This window comes from Nycticebus coucang, chromosome 1 (genome assembly GCF_027406575.1).
Source record: "Nycticebus coucang isolate mNycCou1 chromosome 1, mNycCou1.pri, whole genome shotgun sequence".
In the NCBI taxonomy this organism is placed as follows: Eukaryota; Metazoa; Chordata; class Mammalia; order Primates; family Lorisidae; genus Nycticebus; species Nycticebus coucang.
In genome coordinates, this window is record NC_069780.1 from 187,661,509 (window position 1) to 187,679,974 (window position 18,466).

Here is an 18,466-nt window from a genome sequence, read left to right on the forward strand (position 1 = left end):
GTCATCAGGAGAACTCGGAAAACTGCAGAATTTTCCTATTTCACACTACAACTCATGGTGGCAAAAACTGAACTGATGGGAGGCTATTTACAGTCCTTCTATATCCTACTTAGCATAATATCCTTACAGAGACTGTAGAAACCTTAATGGGTTTGGATGCAGGATGCTGTCTCAGGCCTCTCCTGGGGTATTTACTATTATATGTATGATTTAAGTAATGTGTGACTTTTACAAAATTTGAAATTCTGAATTCTGAAACCCATCTAGCCCCAAGGATTCAGGGGCTGTCATGGAAGCTCTGAGGTACTGTGGCAACTGTGCAGATGAAGGCCACCCAGCTGGCCTGCGTGTTTGAGAGGCAGGATGCTGTGTTCCTGAGTTCATGCAAAAGGTGGTCCCACCCTTGTGAGTTTCCCTCACTGCCACGGCACAGTGCCATGAACCTCCTTTCTCCTGCTTCCTGCTGCGTCCCCCTTTGAAGCCATAGAGGCAAGCCAGTGCCCGGCCCCCAGCCAGGCTGGTGAGCTGATGAAGACGCATCACCTCCACCAGGGACCCGCGGGAAGCCCGCCAGGGAGAGGCTTGCTAGTTCTCCCACACCAAGGCTGCCTTGTAAAGAAGCAGTCGGCACGTGCCCTGAGAAACCAGCTACCACCAAAGGCCGGCAGGGTTTTTTGAGCCTTAAAAATCTTGTTGTACCAGTCCATTATTATGAATTATTAAATTAACACTGCATATTTATGGAAACTTCATCATAGTTAAATAATTTATTCATCCCTTATGGGTCCTTTAGTGTATTTCTTTGAATTATTAGGGAAAGGGGTCTTTTTTTTTTTTTTTTTTTTTTTTTTTTTATTGTTGGGGATTCATTGAGGGTACAATAAGCCAGTTACACTGATTGCAATTGTTAGGTAAAGTCCCTCTTGCAATCATGTCTTGCCCCCATAAAATGTGACACACACTAAGGCCCCACCCTCCTCCCTCCATCCCTCTTTCTGCTTCCCCCCCCATAACCTTAATTGTCATTAATTGTCCTCATATCAAGATTGAGTACATAGGATTCATGCTTCTCCATTTTTGTGATGCTTTACTAAGAATAATGTCTTCCACTTCCATCCAGGTTAATACGAAGGATGTAAAGTCTCCATTTTTTTTAATGGCTGAATAGTATTCCATGGTATACATATACCACAGCTTGTTAATCCATTCCTGGGTTGGTGGGCATTTAGGCTGTTTCCACATTTTGGCAATGGTAAATTGAGCTGCAATAAACAGTCTAGTACAAGTGTCCTTATGATAAAAGGATTTTTTTCCTTCTGGGTAGATGCCCAGTAATGGGATTGCAGGATCGAATGGGAGATCTAGGTTGAGTGCTTTGAGGTTTCTCCATACTTCCTTCCAGAAAGGTTGTACTAGTTTGCAGTCCCACCAGCAGTGTAAAAGTGTTCCCTTCTCTCCACATCCACGCCAGCATCTGCAGTTTTGAGATTTTGTGATGTGGGCCATTCTCACTGGGGTTAGATGCTATCTCAGGGTTGTTTTGATTTGCATTTCTCTAATATATAGAGATGATGAACATTTTTTCAAGTGTTTGTTAGCCATTCGTCTGTCGTCTTTAGAGAAAGTTCTATTCATGTCTCTTGCCCATTGATATAAGGGATTGTTGGCTTTTTTCATGTGGAATAATTTGAGTTCTCTATAGATCCTGGTTATCAAGCTTTTGTCTGATTGAAAATATGCAAATATCCTTTCCCATTGTGTAGGTTGTCTCTTTGCTTTGGTTATTGTCTCCTTAGCTGTACAGAAGCTTTTCAGTTTAATAAAGTCCCATTTGTTTATTTTTGTTGTTGTTGCCATTGCCAAGGCAGTCTTCTTCATGAAGTCTTCCCCCAGGCCAATATCTTCCAGTGTTTTTCCTATGCTTTCTTGGATTCAAGATGGATAAAGGACTTAAATTTAAGGCATGAAACAATAAAAATCCTCCAAGAAAGCATAGGAAAAACACTGGAAGATATTGGCCTGGGGGAAGACTTCATGAAGAAGACTGCCTTGGCAATGGGAAAGGGGTCTTTTTAGAGCTTACTTCACTGGATGACTTCCTCGGTGATGATTCCAGAATTCTAAAGTAGTAAAGTAGTATCCCACCCAACTGTCCCTAAGTTCAAAGCATCTGATACACAGCAAATAGACAGACGGGAGTCAGCAGTACCCATCACCCTAGGGCTGCCACCACTCTGCAGATGGACACACAGGAGTCAGCAGTACCCGCCACCCTAGGGCTACCCCCACTCTGCAGATGGACACACAGGAGTCAGCAGTACCCGCCACCCTAGGGCTGCCACCACTCTGCAGATGGACACACAGGAGTCAGTAGTACCCGCCACCCTAGGGCTACCACCACTCTGCAGATGGACACACAGGAGTCAGCAGTACCCGCCACCCTAGGGCTACCCCCACTCTGCAGATGGACACACAGGAGTCAGCAGTACCTGCCACCCTAGGGCTGCCCCCACTCTGCAGATGGACACACAGGAGTCAGCAGTACCCGCCACCCTAGGGCTACCCCACTCTGCAGATGGACACACAGGAGTCAGCAGTACCTGCCACCCTAGGGCTACCACCACTGCAGATGGACACACAGGAGTCAGCAGTCCCCCCTGCCACCCTAGGGCTGCCACCACTCTGCAGATGGACACACAGGAGTCAGCAGTCCCCCCTGCCACCCTAGGGCTGCCACGACTCTGCAGGAACCAGCAGCAAGGCAGTCACACTCTCAGCCTGACCAGCACTTAATTATCCTACACTTGGGTAGATTCCCTGTGTGGGGAGCCCCCTCCTTTGTAAGGTGCTACCTGCCATACAAAGCGAGTCATTCCTCTCCGCGCCCTGTGCCTTACTTCTGCTTTTAGGTGCCTGGTGATAAATGGAAATCGACATAAATTGGCAGTTTCCTGATCCTTACTTGCAGATGACTAAACCCAGTAATCCTGGGTGGCCCTAGGTAAGGACAGGGTGTCAAAATTAAGACCTGGGTCCTTCAGGTATTCGAGAATCTAGTTAAAGAGGTAAAGCATGTTAGACTTCCCATGCTGGGGGCAAGAACAATGGCTGTACATTGCTGTCTTCTCCAAGGCTCCCGAGAAAATGTCTGAGACGTTAGGGTCCCTCTTGCATGGGTGTTTTGTCCTGAGTGGCATCACACTTATAAAAGAGGACATCATTTCCTTTACAAGATATATGACCTTTGAGCCTTAGTCTCTGTCTCACTCTAGTCGCCTGTACTTGGTGAACCATTCCATACCTTCAGGTAAGAGTCCTGCAAAGAAATCAGCCCTATAGCAGCTGTCAATTGCTGGAAAAGTAAATGGGGGGATGCCTGTTAAATTAGTTAATGAAGACTTTAAAAAATGGTCTTCAGCAACTGCACAGCCATCCCTGTCTTCCTTCCTGCCCCTAGAGAACTCTCCTAATCATTTAAGAGTCAACTCATGGGCTCGCACCTATAGCTCAGCAGCTAGGGCCCCAGCCACACACACTGAGGCTGGCAGGTTCAAATCCAGCCCGGGCCTGCCAAACAACAGTGACAACTACAACAAAAAAATAGCCGAGCGTTGTGGCAGGTGACTGTAGTCCCAGCTACTTGGGAGGCCAAGGCAAGAGAATCACTTAAGCCCAGGAGTTTGAGGTTGCTGTGAGGTATGACGCCATGGCACTCTACCCAGGGCAACATAGTAAGCCTCTGTCTCAAAAAAAAAAAAAAGAGTCAACTCATGGCTCTATCACCATTCTGAAATTTGGCTTGATCTAAAGAAGTAGCTCTTAGCCTGAGATGCCTCTTAAGAGGGAGAAAAATCAGCATTCAAGTCCAGTGCAGCAAAACCTGGAGGAAGAGCCCTCTTGCTCGAGGCCTCCAGGATAGTGCTCCATTGTCAGCTGATTCAGCTCAGTCAGATCGTTAGGTAACAAAATTAATCCACTGATCTCTGATCACTCCTTTGAAAGCCTTTGAGGCTGGCAGTGCCAGGGAGTTGGCAGTGAATGAGGAGTTACGTACATTCCTCAGAAGTTAGCAAAAGACCGTCCCAGCTAAGCAGCTGGGTTGATTCACTCCCTGCTGGCACTAACTCTGGCAGAGGGTCACTGACCAGCGAGGCTTATTTGGAGCTAACAGCACTTGTTGAGCCATGTCAGGCCATATCCTGGGTTCTGGGAATGTGACAAACCTCCCTATTATCCCTGACCTGGAAGGGGAGCCAGGCATAGAGGGAAGCTGAAAGCTGCACCGTGATGAGTGGGAAGTTCTTGTGGGGACACAACTGGCAAAGTGAAGTCCTGCCCTCAGAGGCCGAGGGGAAAGCAGGTGGAAGGTAATGTGGGGGCCAGTCTGGGAGTCTGTGTGTGCCCGTCGGCTCCGGTATGAAGGGCGTACCCAGCGGGAGGGAAGCTGAGTGTTTCTTCCATGGAATACATTGGAACTGGGTTCTAGGTTATTTTCTCTTGGGCTCAGAATTGTATTTACAGTGCTTGAGTTGTATATCATCTACCTTTAGCTGGACTCACTTCACCATTAACTACTCCTCAGGGAGAAGGGGCACACTTGTCCCAGGGTTCCAGCAGCCCTTCCCACAGGGGACACCAGGCTTCCAGTTATCTTTGGCCGCAGCCTTCCTGGGCCTTGAGAGCTGCACCGAGTGGACCCGCAGTGCCATCTTGTGGGAATGTGCTCAGCTTCCACAGTCGGCTGAAGGAGGGAAGCAGCCTCGACTGTCAGACTGTGAAGAATGACATTACCAAGAAATGTCTGGGTGCAGTCGACTGAGAAATTTCCCTCTGCTCACCAGCCATGCTAATTATTATTTTGGTGTCCAGAAAATTAATAACCCAAATAAATTAAGACCAAGCCAGGAAGATACTTCAAGATCTAAAAATGGCAGGAAAGGATTTGTTTTCCATCTACTTACTAGGAAGTAAAAGCACCCCAGGTGGGAATTTATTTTCCCACAAACTCCGTGCAAGCACAAAGCCACAGATTCTGAGCAAAATAGTTTCAGAACTTGCTTCTAGGCCGCCCTTTCAGGAGGCGGGTAGGTGAGGAAGAAGGTGGTGAGCTGGACCAAACCCCAAGTCAGCCCTGCAGCAGTGTACAGGAAGAGGACCCCCCGACCCGTGTCCACTGTGCTGCTGAGAGCTGACCGCAGCACACCCCCTTCCCATGGCAGCATACCCCTCCCCCAACAGCAGCGCTCAGGTGCCCTGTCTTCCCATCTGAAACCCCCATGTGAAGTGCACGCCCTGACTAGCTCTGATCAGCACAAAGTGAAATGAGACGTGTCGCGCCCCCCCCCCCACTTTACAGATGTGTAAACTGAACCTTGGGAAGGTCAAACACCAGCACAGGAGCTGAGCACTGACCTCCAGGATTCCAACACAGACCACCTGGCATCAGAGCGGCTCTCACTAGGTCACTTCATGCCTTCCTTCCTGTCTTCCCCCTTAGGCCTATGGACTGCATCTTGGTTTGATGGACAGTTTGAAGCCGTCACTGCACTTTGTTCCTGGAGCTCAGGAACTGCCGTGTCTGGGCAGGGGGTGGGGGGCAGCCCAGGTAACCTAACCAAGAGCACTGGCCTGAACGTTCCCCCGATCTGCCCCCAGGCTTCCTCCTCTCTGAAGCTCCACTTCTTCCTCCATAAAATAGAAATAACACCTGCTAGAGACAATCAGATGAGTTAGTAATTTATGTGGAAGTACTGTGCATGCTAGTTAAGTGCTATAGATGTAAATGATGGTTTCTAGGGGGGAAAAATCCATTATCAAGTCAGAAAGTAAATGTTTAGATAGATTGGAATATATTATTCTGACTGGTTGAATAAAGGATTCTCAGATTACATTTAGATTGCTTATCTTAAAAGTCTGCATCTCTAAATCGTATACAGAGGACAGAGCCTAAACCTTGGGGCCACGAGGCCCCTAAAATAAGGGTGTTAGACCAAGACCTCATGCCCTGGGCAGCCCATGTGCCAAGTCTGGCTCCCAGTGCTTTTATATACTGTGCAACCTCCGGCAAGTGACTAACCCTCTCTGATTTGCCATTCTCGTCTGTGAAATGGAGATGACAGTTCCTGCCACACAGGACTGAGAGGGTCAGGTACAACAGTTCTAAGTAAAGCACTTAATTCAGTGCCTGGCCCATAACAAGTGGTCGATAAATAGTTACTGTCCCCTAAGATCATTCCTATCCTTTACAGAAAATAAAGAATATACAACACATTAAAGCCGATGCGTCCTCATTTTCTGTGTAAACATTTCCCCAGTGATATTTTTAGAGTATATTCACATGAAGGGGAGCACTTATTTGCAGAGGATAACTCAAGTAGACTTCCTTCAACCAGATCTAACTACTAATATGAAAATGATTCTGTGAAATAACAATTCTTCAGTGATGCCTTTGATGCCTTTTGACCTACTTTCGGGCGCATTTCCCAGGCTGATCTGCTCCCTGAAGCCCAGGATAAACTACTGCCAGGGCATAGGTGTCCTGCAAAATGGTTGGGCACTGTGGGGTGTAGTTCTGGGCAAAACACTAGAAATCACAACAAAATGCAGCTGGAGACAGGGCCTGAGAGGGTGAAGGAATTTGAAATCATGCCCTTGAATATGGGAAGGGATACCCAGAAGTCCATGGTAACCGTCCTCAGGTAAAGAAGGGCAAAGGCCTGAGGTTCAGGATGGGGCCACTGGATGAAGTGCAGGGAGCCAGAATCCAGGTCCCTGGGAGACACCAGAGGCCACCCACTGAGGGGCTGCAGGCGTGTGAAGGAAGGCACAGGACCTCCCTGGGAGGGGCGGGATCAGGTCACCCTCCAGGTTTCTGTCTAGCCCTAACTTACAGAGCCTGTGGTTTTAGCCTTTTTAGAACTGAGGCAGAAACACCACATCATCTAGGACCTACGGTGACAAAGGAAGGTTGGGAAGTCTTAGAACAAAAACAAAAGAACGTCAAGTCATCTCAGTTTTATACTGATTATATGTTGGGGGGACCATATTTTGGATATATTGACTTAAATCATGAGTGTCTGTGGGCCACATGCAGATTTTTTGAGGCCCATTTTGCTTACCTGTGATGTCAGATATCACCAAAATTAGGCATGGACTTTTTTTGCTCTTCAGCTCTCGTTAGTGTTTGTGTATTTACTGTGTGGCCCAAGACAACTCTTACTCTCTGATGTGTGGCAGAAAAGAAGAAAGGCTGGGCACTCCTGCAGGGTACAGCATACTGATTTTTATTTCAATAACTGCTGTTTGGAGTTCAGGGGAATTTTAAAAGTATGAGTTCCAATTTCTCAGCCCTGAGAACTTTCAGTTGAGACCATCAAACTCAGCCTTGGTAGCATTTGCCTTCCACAGGATCATTGGTTCACTGAGCACTTACGGCCTTTTATCCTGCCTGCCTGGAGTTCATGTGAAATGCCAATAAGGTATAAATCTTATTTGTTAAGGAAATTTAGAAAATAAATAATAGGGAACTTTTGTTACAGATAAATGACGCTATTAACAGGTCCTTAGCAGGTGAACAATAGAGACCTATGTGCACAAGTCGGTGGCTGGCTGGTCCCGGGGTGACAAAGCTGCAGTTGCTGCTGATGTATAAGGAAGTGCTGCCGGACTGTAATTCCGGCTAATTCTGCCTGCCTTGCAGTTCCTTTAAATTTAAGTAAGTGTGGTTTTTAAAGCCTGGAAAGGCCCAAGGATAGGAGGAGGGCAGAAATGATAGTTTCACTGTCTCTGTTTCCTGGGAGAAAATAATGTTGCATCTTCAAAAACAGCATCTGTCAGAATGATGTTCATCAGATTAAATAAATCCTCAAGGCAGCTATTGCAGTTTGTAGAATCTCAGAAATATAGGTTACACTTTGCATGGAACCCTAATGGAATTTAAAATACATGTGTTTTTTGCAAGCACAGCTTTGCACCCAGATTCTTTACAGAGGTGGGGGTGGGGACTGTTTGTGAATGAATATTGAAGCCACCATATCTCAAAGACTTTAGAAAGTGTTTTTACCTACAAATGTACTGATCATTTACCAATGTAAGATGCTATTGTTTATGGATGGAAAAAGATACTGAGCTCAGAGGGCTTTGGGTCCAACTTGATAAAAACCTGAAACACGAGGGTGGCGCCTGTGGCTCAGTGAGTGCAGTGCTGGCCCCATATTGTGAGGGTGGTGGGTTCGAACCCAGCTCCAGCCAAACTGAAACAACAACAACAACAAAAACTTGAAACACAACATACGCTCTGTCAAAGAAAGAGTTAGGTGGAAATACAGGTCACTGTTAGTGTGGAAGAGGCTGCCTCTTGCCATGATTTCATGGACAATTTGCTTACAGTTTAGCTCTTGTGTGTCTACGCTATAAATACAGACATAGACATTATAGTAATGTAGAATTACAAGCAATTTTAACTTCTGTTTTGCTTGTCTTCTTTTCTACAATAAAGGTGTAAATATAGTCAGCTTACCTTGCAGATACTGCAAGGTAAAGCTAATACCATGGGAAAGTGAGTCTCACAAATGTTTAGGGTTCCCAGTGCACATAAAAGTTATATTACACTACCCTGTGGTCTTTCAATGTGCAATACCATTATGTCAAAAAATATACATACATATATACACACACCTTAATTTAAAAATACTTTATTGCTAAAAAAAATGCTAACGACCTTCTGGGCCTTCAGCTGTCATCTTTTTGCTAATGGAGTGTCCTGGGCCCGTCCGTGCTGCAGGCTGCTGATTAATCGGAGTAGTGGTCACTAAAGCTTGGGGTGACCGTGGCAATTTCTGACAATTAGACAACAATGAAGTTGGCTGCACTGATTGACCCTTCCTTTCACAAAAGATGACTCTGTACCATGAGATGCTGTTTGATAGTATTTTGCCTCTGATGGAACTTTTTTCAAAATTGGAGTTGATCCTTTCTGGCCCCGCCGTTACTTTTTCAACTGAGGTTATGGACTATTTTAAATCCCTGTTGTCCTTTCAACAGTGTTGACGGCATCTTCACCAGGAATAGATTTTATCTCAAGAGACGACTTTCTTTGCTCATCAGTAAGAAGCAGCCCCTCGTCCATTGAAGTTTTATCTTGTGATTATAGCAAGTCAGGCCCGTCTTCAGGCTCCACCTCTAATGCTCTTGTTCTTTGCACCTCATCTGGAGTTACGTCCTCCACTGACATACTGAATCCTTCAAGTCATCTATGAGGGTGGAATTAACTTCTTCCAAACTCTTGTTGATATTTTAACTTCTTCCAATGGATCACTAAAGTTCTTAATTGCATCTAGAATAGCAAATCCTTTCCAGAAAGTCTTCCATTTGCTTTGCTTAAATACACCAAAGGAATCATAATCTATAGCAGCTATATAGTCTTACAAAATTTTTTTAATTTCTTATGAAATTTCTTAAATGATAAGTCTTGAAAGTCAAAATGACCCCTTAATCCATGGGCTACAGAATGGATGCTGTGTTAGCACACATGACAACAACATCAACCACCTTGGACATCTCTATCAGAGCTCTTGGGTGACCGTGTGCAGTGTCTATGAGCCGTAATATTTTGAAAGGAATCTTTCTGAACAGTAAGTAGGTCTCAACAGTGGACTTGAAATATTCAGTAAGCCATGCTGTAAAAAGATGTGCTGTCATCCAGGCTTTGTTGTTCCATTTACAAAGCACAGACATATTAGACTTAGCATATGGGCCCTGCGATTTTTGGAATGGTAAAAGAGCATTGGTTTTAGCTTCAAATCACCAGCTATGTTATCCCGTAACAAGACAATCAGCCTGTCCTCAGAAGCTCTGAAGCCGTGCATTGACTTCTCTCTAGTTATAAAAAGCCTAGATGGCATCTTCCAAGGAAGACTGTTTTGTCTATGTGAGAATCTGTTGTTCAGCGTAGCCATCATCATCCGTGACCCAAGCTGGATCTTCTGGACAACCTTCTGCAGCTTCTCCAGCACCGGCTACTTCACCTTGCACTTTTATGTTCTGGACACGGCTTCTTTCCTTAAACCTCATGAAATAACCTCTGCCAGCTTCCAACTTTTCTTCTGCACCTTCTTCACCTCTCTCAGACTACACAGAATTGAAGAGAGTCAGGGCCTTGCTCTGGATTAGGCTTTGGTTTAACGCTATGGACCCAAGAACTCAGAAAACTGGTTTGACTGTCTTTTCCTATATTCCTGTATTTCCTGTATTCATTATAACGGTGGCTTAATCCTGAGGATCCAGTAAACCAGTTCACTGGCTTATTAGTTGCTGACATTGAGTACTGTTGAAAAAAGAGATTCTTAGATTAACAGTAAAAACAATTGAGTAAGCAAAAAGATGCACGGGGGATTAGGGGTGGGGGGGATTGCTGTGTAATTCATGGATAAGGTTAAACTGGTATCGGTCCTCGGAGTCTGTAGGGTTAAGGGAACATTGTAGCTGGTTTGATCTTCTATCCACACCCCTCAAACTCTCTCCATATCAGCAATAAATGTTTTATTTTCTTATTGGTCATATGCTCACTGGAGTAACACTTTTAATTTTCTTCAAGGACTTCACCTTTGCATTCATGACTTTGCTGTTTGGCACAAGAGGCCTGGATTTCAGCCCACCTGGGCTTTCTGAGTGCCTTCCTCACTAAGCTCAATTATTTTTAGTTTTTGATTTAAAGTTAGAGACTCATAACTCATCCTTTCACGAAAGCACTTGGAGGCCATTATGGGATTATTAACTGGCCTAATTTCAATGTTGTGTGTCTCAGGAACACACAGGCCTTAGGAGAGCAAGCGAGGCAGGGACAGATGGAGGGTGGAGCGATCAGGACATACAAGTTCACTGTCTAATATGGGCATGGTTCTTGGCACCCCCTAACAATTAGCAGAGTAACTTCAGAGATCACTGATCACAGATGACTGTTACAGATATATTAAAAATAATGAAGAAGGGTGGTATCTGTAGCTCAGTGGGTAGGGCGCCAGCCACATACACCCAGGCTGGTGGGTTCGAACCCGAACTGGGCCAGCTAAACAGCAATGACAACTGCAACAACGACAAAACTAGCCAGGTGTTGTGGCGGGCGCCTGTAGTCCCAGCTATGTGGGAGGCTGAGGCAAGAGAATCGCTGAAGCCCAAGAGTTTGAGGTTGTTATGAACTGTGATGCCACGACACTGTACCAAGGGTGACATAGTAAGACTCTGTCTTAAAAAATAATAATAATAATGAAGAAAAAGTTTGAAATATCGTGAGAGTTATGGAAATGTCACAGAGACAGGAAGTGAGCATCTGTTGTTGGAAAATGGCACTGAGGGACTTGCTAAACCTCGAGTTGCCAGAAACCTTCAATTTGTAAAAAACATGTTTGTGAAGTGCAAATACATGAAGCTGAGCGAAAGGAAATACAACGGCGTCTGTGTGTGTGTTATACATGTGTGTACCTATATACGTATGTATGTGTATAGAGAGAGACTGTTTCTGTGTGTGTAGTCACCCAAGCCCTCTCAGCCACCTTTGGGGGCTCTCTGTGGGTGGGGCAGCTAATCCCTGTGCTGTGTCTTTATTCTTACTAGATTTACTCTCTGTAGCTGCCGTTCTTACCAAGTTCTTAGGGTGGGGAATCTCCTAGATTTCTACCTTTCAGAGCTTTGACTTTAGGTTAAAAAACTAATACAAAGTCGGGCGGTGCCTGTGGCTCAAAGGAGTAGGGTGCCGGCCCCATGTACCAGAGGTGGCGGGTTCAAACCCGGCCCCAGACAAAAACAAAACAAACAAAAAAAAACTAATACAAAGTGACGGTGAGTGGGACAGTTGTGCTCTTGCTACTGAGAGCTGTCCATGCCTCCCCGGAAGGTTACACTGTGTGGTCCTTCATCAGAGCAGCAGCATCCCTGCCCCAGGCTGTCCCCAGATGTCTAAAAGAACATTCCAAATGACTTTAGGAAACCTCAGTGCTACCAGCTCTGTGTTCCTTCCTGAAGTATTTACAAAATGCTGGACTCCAGACATCCAGACACAGTTCTTGAGCTCTGGAAGCCAACCTGTCACCCTGGAGGCAACGTGCAGCCCTGGCCCATGGGGGTTGTGCGAAGGAGTTCAAATGCACCATACAGAGCAGTTTAAACTTGAGGTGAGCTGACTCATCTCTGGCTGGCTATTGATCCCACAGCTAAACCATATACATAAAGAAAAAAAATCTAACCCAGTTAACCACACAATAAGCACGAAATAAAGCCAAGGTTGGGGTGTTTACTAAACTCTTTGGGAAGTAAAGCCACTGAACTTTCGGAACACTTTGCCTGCAGCAAAACACAGCAGAGACAAGTAGATTCCTTAAAGGGACCAGCGCACCCACAGCGGAGCAGAGGAGCAGAACCGGGAAGGGCCCGGAAGGGAGTCCAGGGCATGAATGCTGCCCCTCCTCCAAGCTCACACTGTCCTGTACCCGCCTGCTGCCCCTTGTCTAGGGCATGAATGCTGCCCCTCCTCTGAGCTCACACTGTCCTGTACCCGCCTGCTGCCCCTTGTCCAGGGCATGAATGCTGCCCCTCCTCCGAGCTCACACTGTCCTGTACCCGCCTGCTGCCCCTTGTCCAGGGCATGAATGCTGCCCCTCCTCCGAGCTCACACTGTCCTGTACCCGCCTGCTGCCCCTTGTCCAGGGCATGAATGCTGCCCCTCCTCCGAGCTCACACTGTCCTGTACCCGCCTGCTGCCCCTTGTCCAGGGCATGAATGCTGCCCCTCCTCTGAGCTCACACTGTCCTGTACCCGCCTGCTGCCCCTTGTCCAGGGCATGAATGCTGCCCCTCCTCCGAGCTCACACTGTCCTGTACCCGCCTGCTGCCCCTTGTTCTCCTGCACTCCTGGTGAAGGGACACAGGCCTCGTGCACTACCTCGCACTGTGACCTGATGGTTTTAAACTGTGGCACCTGCAGCCAGCAAAACAAACGGAGAACAGCGTGGAAGGACGCTCACCGCCCTCTCAGTTCAGAAAGCAGACGACAAAACGATACAGCTATTTTTATGAGAAAAAAGATAAATAAGGGGCGGCGCCTGTGGCTCAGTGGGTAGGATGCCAGCCCCATATGCCGAGGGTGGCAGGTTCGAACCCAGCCCCGGCCAAACTGCAACAAAAAAATAGCCGGGCGTTGTGGTGGGTGCCTGTAGTCCCAGCTACTCAGGAGGCTGAGGCAAGAGAATCACCTAAGCCCAAGAGTTGGGGGTTGCTGTCAGCTATGACGCTATGGCACTCTACTGAGGGCAATAAAGTGAGACTCTGTCTCTAAAAAAAAAAAGATAAATAAGAAAACAAGCATATCCATCTATCCATTCATTGGAAGAGGGGCTGGAGGGATACCTGCTGTGCTGGCACTGATTGCCTGGGGTGGGGGTTGGGTAGAGTTATAAGTGATTTCATCCTGTCTGGGTTCCTCTGTTTCTTAGCCCTGACTGTCCTCCATGGGTGCCGTATTCCACCACTCAGTACTGGACAGCTCTAGAGCTCCAATGGTGAGCAGTGACATCTTCCTGAGGACCTTGTGCTTACAGTACCAGGAGGCTGACTTTTGTCCTGGGATCTTGCCCTTGAGGGCTCTAGAAGAGAAACCCAAACCCTTGGATGATAAAACAGGAAATCTCTGGGTTCATCTGTGTGAAGCTTCTGCCCTGCTCCAGGGAAGCACCTGTTTCCATGATCTCATCCAACTAAAATTACTGGGTTTGCCCATGGTTAAAATATAAGGACTAACCGATAAATAACAAACTAAAAAAGTATTTTTAGGTAATTTACCTGCTGTTTGCTGCAATCTCTTTTCCTCTCTCACTCACTGCCTGAACTAAGCTCAGGAAAAGAAGGACCCTGAGCGAAGTGCTGTCCTTGTGACGAAGTGACGCAGGGGAGGTTTGCCTGAACCCTCCTCCTCCCTCCTCTGCCGTGCTCCACTCCCTGAAAGGAGGCTCACCTGTGTCCCGTTGCCTGCTGCTGCGCCCCCTCCGGGATCCTTCTGTTAAATCACCATTTCCCCTCTTGTTTTCCAGTCCGCCCAAACCGACCGTGTTCATCTCTGGGGTCATTGCCCGGGTAAGTCCAGGGGCGCCTGTGGTGGGGTCGGGGACTTTACACGTCAGCGTATGGCCTCCCAGCTCCTCCTGGTCTTTTTAAATAAACTCTGCCCAGAACAACCAGATACCACTGGCCATCAAGTCTGGGGGCCAGTGGCTTTCTCTGTTGTCACATTTCTTCACAGCATGCTTTTGTGGTTAGGAATGTGTGAAATAACTCAGAACTCAGGGCACACAGCACAGCAGATCTGTGTGGCCCCCAGAACCACCTTCCTCTCCTCCCTGACCCACCTGAGCCAGGGGAAGGCAGACTGCAGCCCCCAGGCCTTGCCAGCTCAGAATGATTTTGCCTTTTTAAATGATTGAAAAAAAATCAAAATAATGATGTGTGGCGCATGTGAGAATTATGTGGAACGCAAATAGAGTGTCACGGACAAAGCTTTAGTGGCACACGGCCACAGCCAAGCTGAGGCTGCTGCCATTTGCAGATCCCGGACCAGACTCGTAGTATAGGTCACACCCTTCACCTTTGAGGAGTCCCCCTCTGCTGAGAGCCAACATTCTGTCTTAGCTGCAGCCCTCCCACCTGCAGGCTCCCACAGTAATGTCACCCATGTGGCTCTGCTGCTCTCAGGACGTCTGAGTCCTTATGAGATGCCTGGAGAAAATGTCAAGGTTGAGGCCAGGGCAGTGACCAGGGCCATGCAGAGCTGCGGGGACAGAAGAGTGGCATGGGTCCTACGTGGGAGTAAATTCAATGCCAACATCTTGGCCAGTGGCCCATCCAGAGCACGCTGTGGCTGGAGCCTGCCCATTGTGGACCAGCCCTCACCCCGGTCACGCACCCGTGGTTGGTAAGAGAAGTCATTTGATCCCTCTCTGGAAAAACAGGAGGCTTCTTCCCCAAGACTGGGCAGGTTGAGTCCAGTTCGTCTCAGGGCTGCACAGTGTGTTTCCTTCCTCAACAGCTCGCCAAACCTGGCTCACAACTATGACAGCAAATCTGAATTTAAGACTCTATTTTTGGTCCTCTATTGCCCCAATTTAAATGATCACAGAAATGTATCTAGCAGAAGAAAGCCCCCAACACCCAACTCAGTGCCAAACATGTCCTGTTTCTCATTTCACAGGGACAGGGCCAGCAAATGTTCTCTGTCCTGGGCGTGCGAGGCCTTTATGCCCCCTGCAGCTCCCTGGTTCAGATGGCCAAGCCCTCCCTGCAAGAGTTTCAGCACCTCTGCTAGCCACAAGGAGACAAGCCGCCAGGCTCCCCAATCCCTTATCTTCCTGCAGGGACACTGGGTAGGCTTGCTGGGTTTGGGGTGCTTCCTTATACACTGACCTGTGTCTGTGCATTCCGTGTCTCCTGACAGGGTGACAAAGACTTCCCTCCGGCAGCCGCCCAGGTGGCCCACCAGAAGCCCCACGCCTCCATGGACAAGCACCCTTCCCCAAGACCCCAGCACATACAGCAGCCGCGCAAGTGAGGGGGCACCCAGGCCCCACTGCCCTCGCCAGGCCCTGCTGCCCTCACCAACGGCACCCAGCCACCTGCACCTGACGTTTCCCCAGCAAAGAGAACTAGCACTTTCTCTAAAATACTATTTTTTCCCTTGCCTTAAATTTCCCTATTTGAAACTAGGAATGGCTCAAACCCTGAACTTCATCGATAAGACATCATGGCCCTCTAGAAATACCATCGGCAGAATTGGCTAGTATATGATTAAAAAGAAGCCATTTGAACTTTAGTTTTAGTTCTGCTTCAGCAGTCGCCCAGAGTCCCTATCTGTGGTCTTAAAAACAAGAAGGCACAAATTTGGGAGGATTAGATTAGGGGATTAGATTAGGGGAAAAGCACAATCATTTCATGCTATTTTAAATAGTAATAGGACAGGAAAGCCTTCAGAGCTGCAGGAGAGTAAGACAGAGGGAGAGAACAGAGACGGTGGATTCCAGGCAGAGCCCTTGGAAACAGGCGACAGCAACACTGAGCTTCCCTCCCCTCCATGCAGAGGGGCTGCTGTACAGGGTGACCAGGCACCTACAGGAAAAGCAAGAGAAAAGCAGGTGGTTTTGAAATGGCTCTTTTACTCCGGGAATCAGTGTGCCAACAGACAAGGATGTGGGCGGTTTGCTCAGGGGGTACCCAGGAGTGAGCGCCAGTGGCAAGCCCTGCATTGCCACAGTGCAGGCTCCACTGGGGAAATTGAGGCAGATATGTGGGTTTTCATTCTTTTTTTTTTTTTTGGTAATCACCTCTAGAGCTACTTTTGAGTTCTGGAAGTGACCACTGACCAGAGCAGAGGAATAGATGTATAGTTAATTCTGGAACACCTGAATGGGAAGAGTTGAACTCATGGAAAGACTAGATAAAAGCCTACATCCACCTTCCTAGGGACATGAAACCCCACGTTCCATTTGAGCTAGAGAAACCTGCTTGTTGACCTGTGTAACTTCCCAGGAGCCTGGACATACCAGCCTGAGTCCATCTTCCCTCGTTACCTCAGATTATCCTCTGATTTCTATAGGGTTTCCTGCCCGGAAATGCCCGAGACTGCCCTGGGCTAGAGGGTGTCCAGCTTGGCTCCTTTAGTCAGGTGTGAAAACCTTCTGGAGTGCTGCCTCCAGAGGCACCGCTGCCAGTCCTGCCCACCAGCAGTGGACTTGGTCAGCTCAGCCATGTGCAATAACAGCGTCCACCATGTCAGCCTTCCAGATGCCACTCTGCACTCCCTTTCTGCCAGCTGGTGAGAGCAGCAGCAGACATGGTCAGACCCAGCACTCCCTCTTCCCAGAGTGTGAGGCACAGACTGGCCTCACATTCTCACAGGGTCTGCTTTTCCCATCCAGATGACTTGGGGAAAATCCAGGTGTAACCTTTAAGGCACTGTGTGGCCACATCTTGAAATGTTGGTATAAACTGCGGGTGGCTTTTGGAGACGTGGCCTTGACCAGCAGCCCTGCCATGGTATGCCAAGCAGGCAGCCTCCTCCCAGGTGCCTTCTGCAGCCCACAGAATTCAGGGGTGTCCTTAGTGCTTCTCAGGGTACTGCATCTGGAGGAAGGGCCCCTATTCCCACAAGTGTGGCTTTGGGGTACTTTCAGCTGGGTCTGGCGTGTGTCCGTGGGTTCTAGATCACTGAATGCAAACTGTTTTCTGAAATGAATTTACCAATTGTTAGCTTCGAGAACAATCATGATTATAATAAAGCTTCTACATGTCTTCTTATGGTTTGTTTTCCCTTACATTTCAGAGATTCCTTCTTACATTTTACTGGAGTTGCCAGATGGCTTCAGTAGAAATACAAACATGTGTACATGATGGATATTTTCAAAAATTATTTCCCAGACACAAAGTTAAACTATTGGACACCTGGCGACTCAAGTCTAATCATCTACTTAAAATGTCATAAGATGGGAAAGCTTAATACAGTTGATTAAAACGTATTACGTGGGCCCAGCAGCTGGCCCTCCCTGCGCAAGGTGGGCTCTTTGGGAACAGATGTAAGAGAGAATGATTAATAGTAACCCAGGGATAGCGGCAAGCAGCTTTTGATGTACGAGACATTTGCTTTAATCAAAAGGTCTCCTGTAACCCTTATGAGTAAGATGAGGAAATAATCACAACTATAAAACCTACAGATACAGAATCAAATCCTGGAATTTGAGCCGGGAGGGGCCCTGAGGTCTCACTCAGCACTACCCCTGGAAGGACCCCCGAGCCTGTGTGTTGTGGCCCCGGCCTTGCCTGACCCTTAGTGCTACCTCAGAGCTGCTGCCTGGGGCCTGTGTTGCAGACTGAACCGAGGACAGAAGCCATTACTTACTCATTTTGTCTCACTGGGCAGAGAGTCTGTTCTCATTAAACAGATGGTGGTGGGCAGAAATGCCATGCACAGCAAACGGAACAGGAGTGCCGCAAGGGCTGCCTCATCATTAATAAATGTCAGTGTCCAAAGTACAGTACCACCAGGAACAGAAATGTATTCTCTCATCGTTCTGGAATCTACGAGTTTGAAATTAATGGGTCAGCAGGGCCATGGTCCCTCTGAAGACTCTGGGGAAGGATCCATCCTGGCCTTATCCGGCTTCTGGTGGTTACTGGCAAACCCTGGTGCCTCTGGCTTGTGGCAGCATAAACACAGCCTTTACCTCTGTCATCACACGGCCGTCTCGCTCTGTGTGTGTCTGTGTCCAAATCTCCCTCTTCTAAGGACACCAGGGTCAGGTTAGTGCCTACCCTACCCCAGCATGACCTCGTCTTCACCAGTGACCTCTGCAGAGACCTCGCTTCCAAAGAAGGTCACGTTGACAGGCACTGGGAGTTAGGACTTCAGCAGGGGACCCAAGTCAACCTAGAATGTC

The 18,466-nt window shown here is 47.7% G+C and overlaps 1 protein-coding gene across 1 annotated transcript in view; it reads left to right on the forward strand.

The window, feature by feature from the left end:
- DAP (death associated protein) overlaps positions 1–17,327 on the forward strand; it is a 62,830-nt gene extending 45,503 nt beyond the window's left edge. The window contains exons 3-4 of the mRNA XM_053592983.1: positions 14,078–14,120; positions 15,475–17,327. Of these exons, the coding sequence (XP_053448958.1) occupies positions 14,078–14,120; positions 15,475–15,588 (157 nt within the window). The 3' untranslated portion in view covers positions 15,589–17,327. The remainder of the gene's footprint in view (positions 1–14,077; positions 14,121–15,474) is intronic.
- The last annotated feature ends 1,139 nt before the right edge of the window (positions 17,328–18,466 follow it).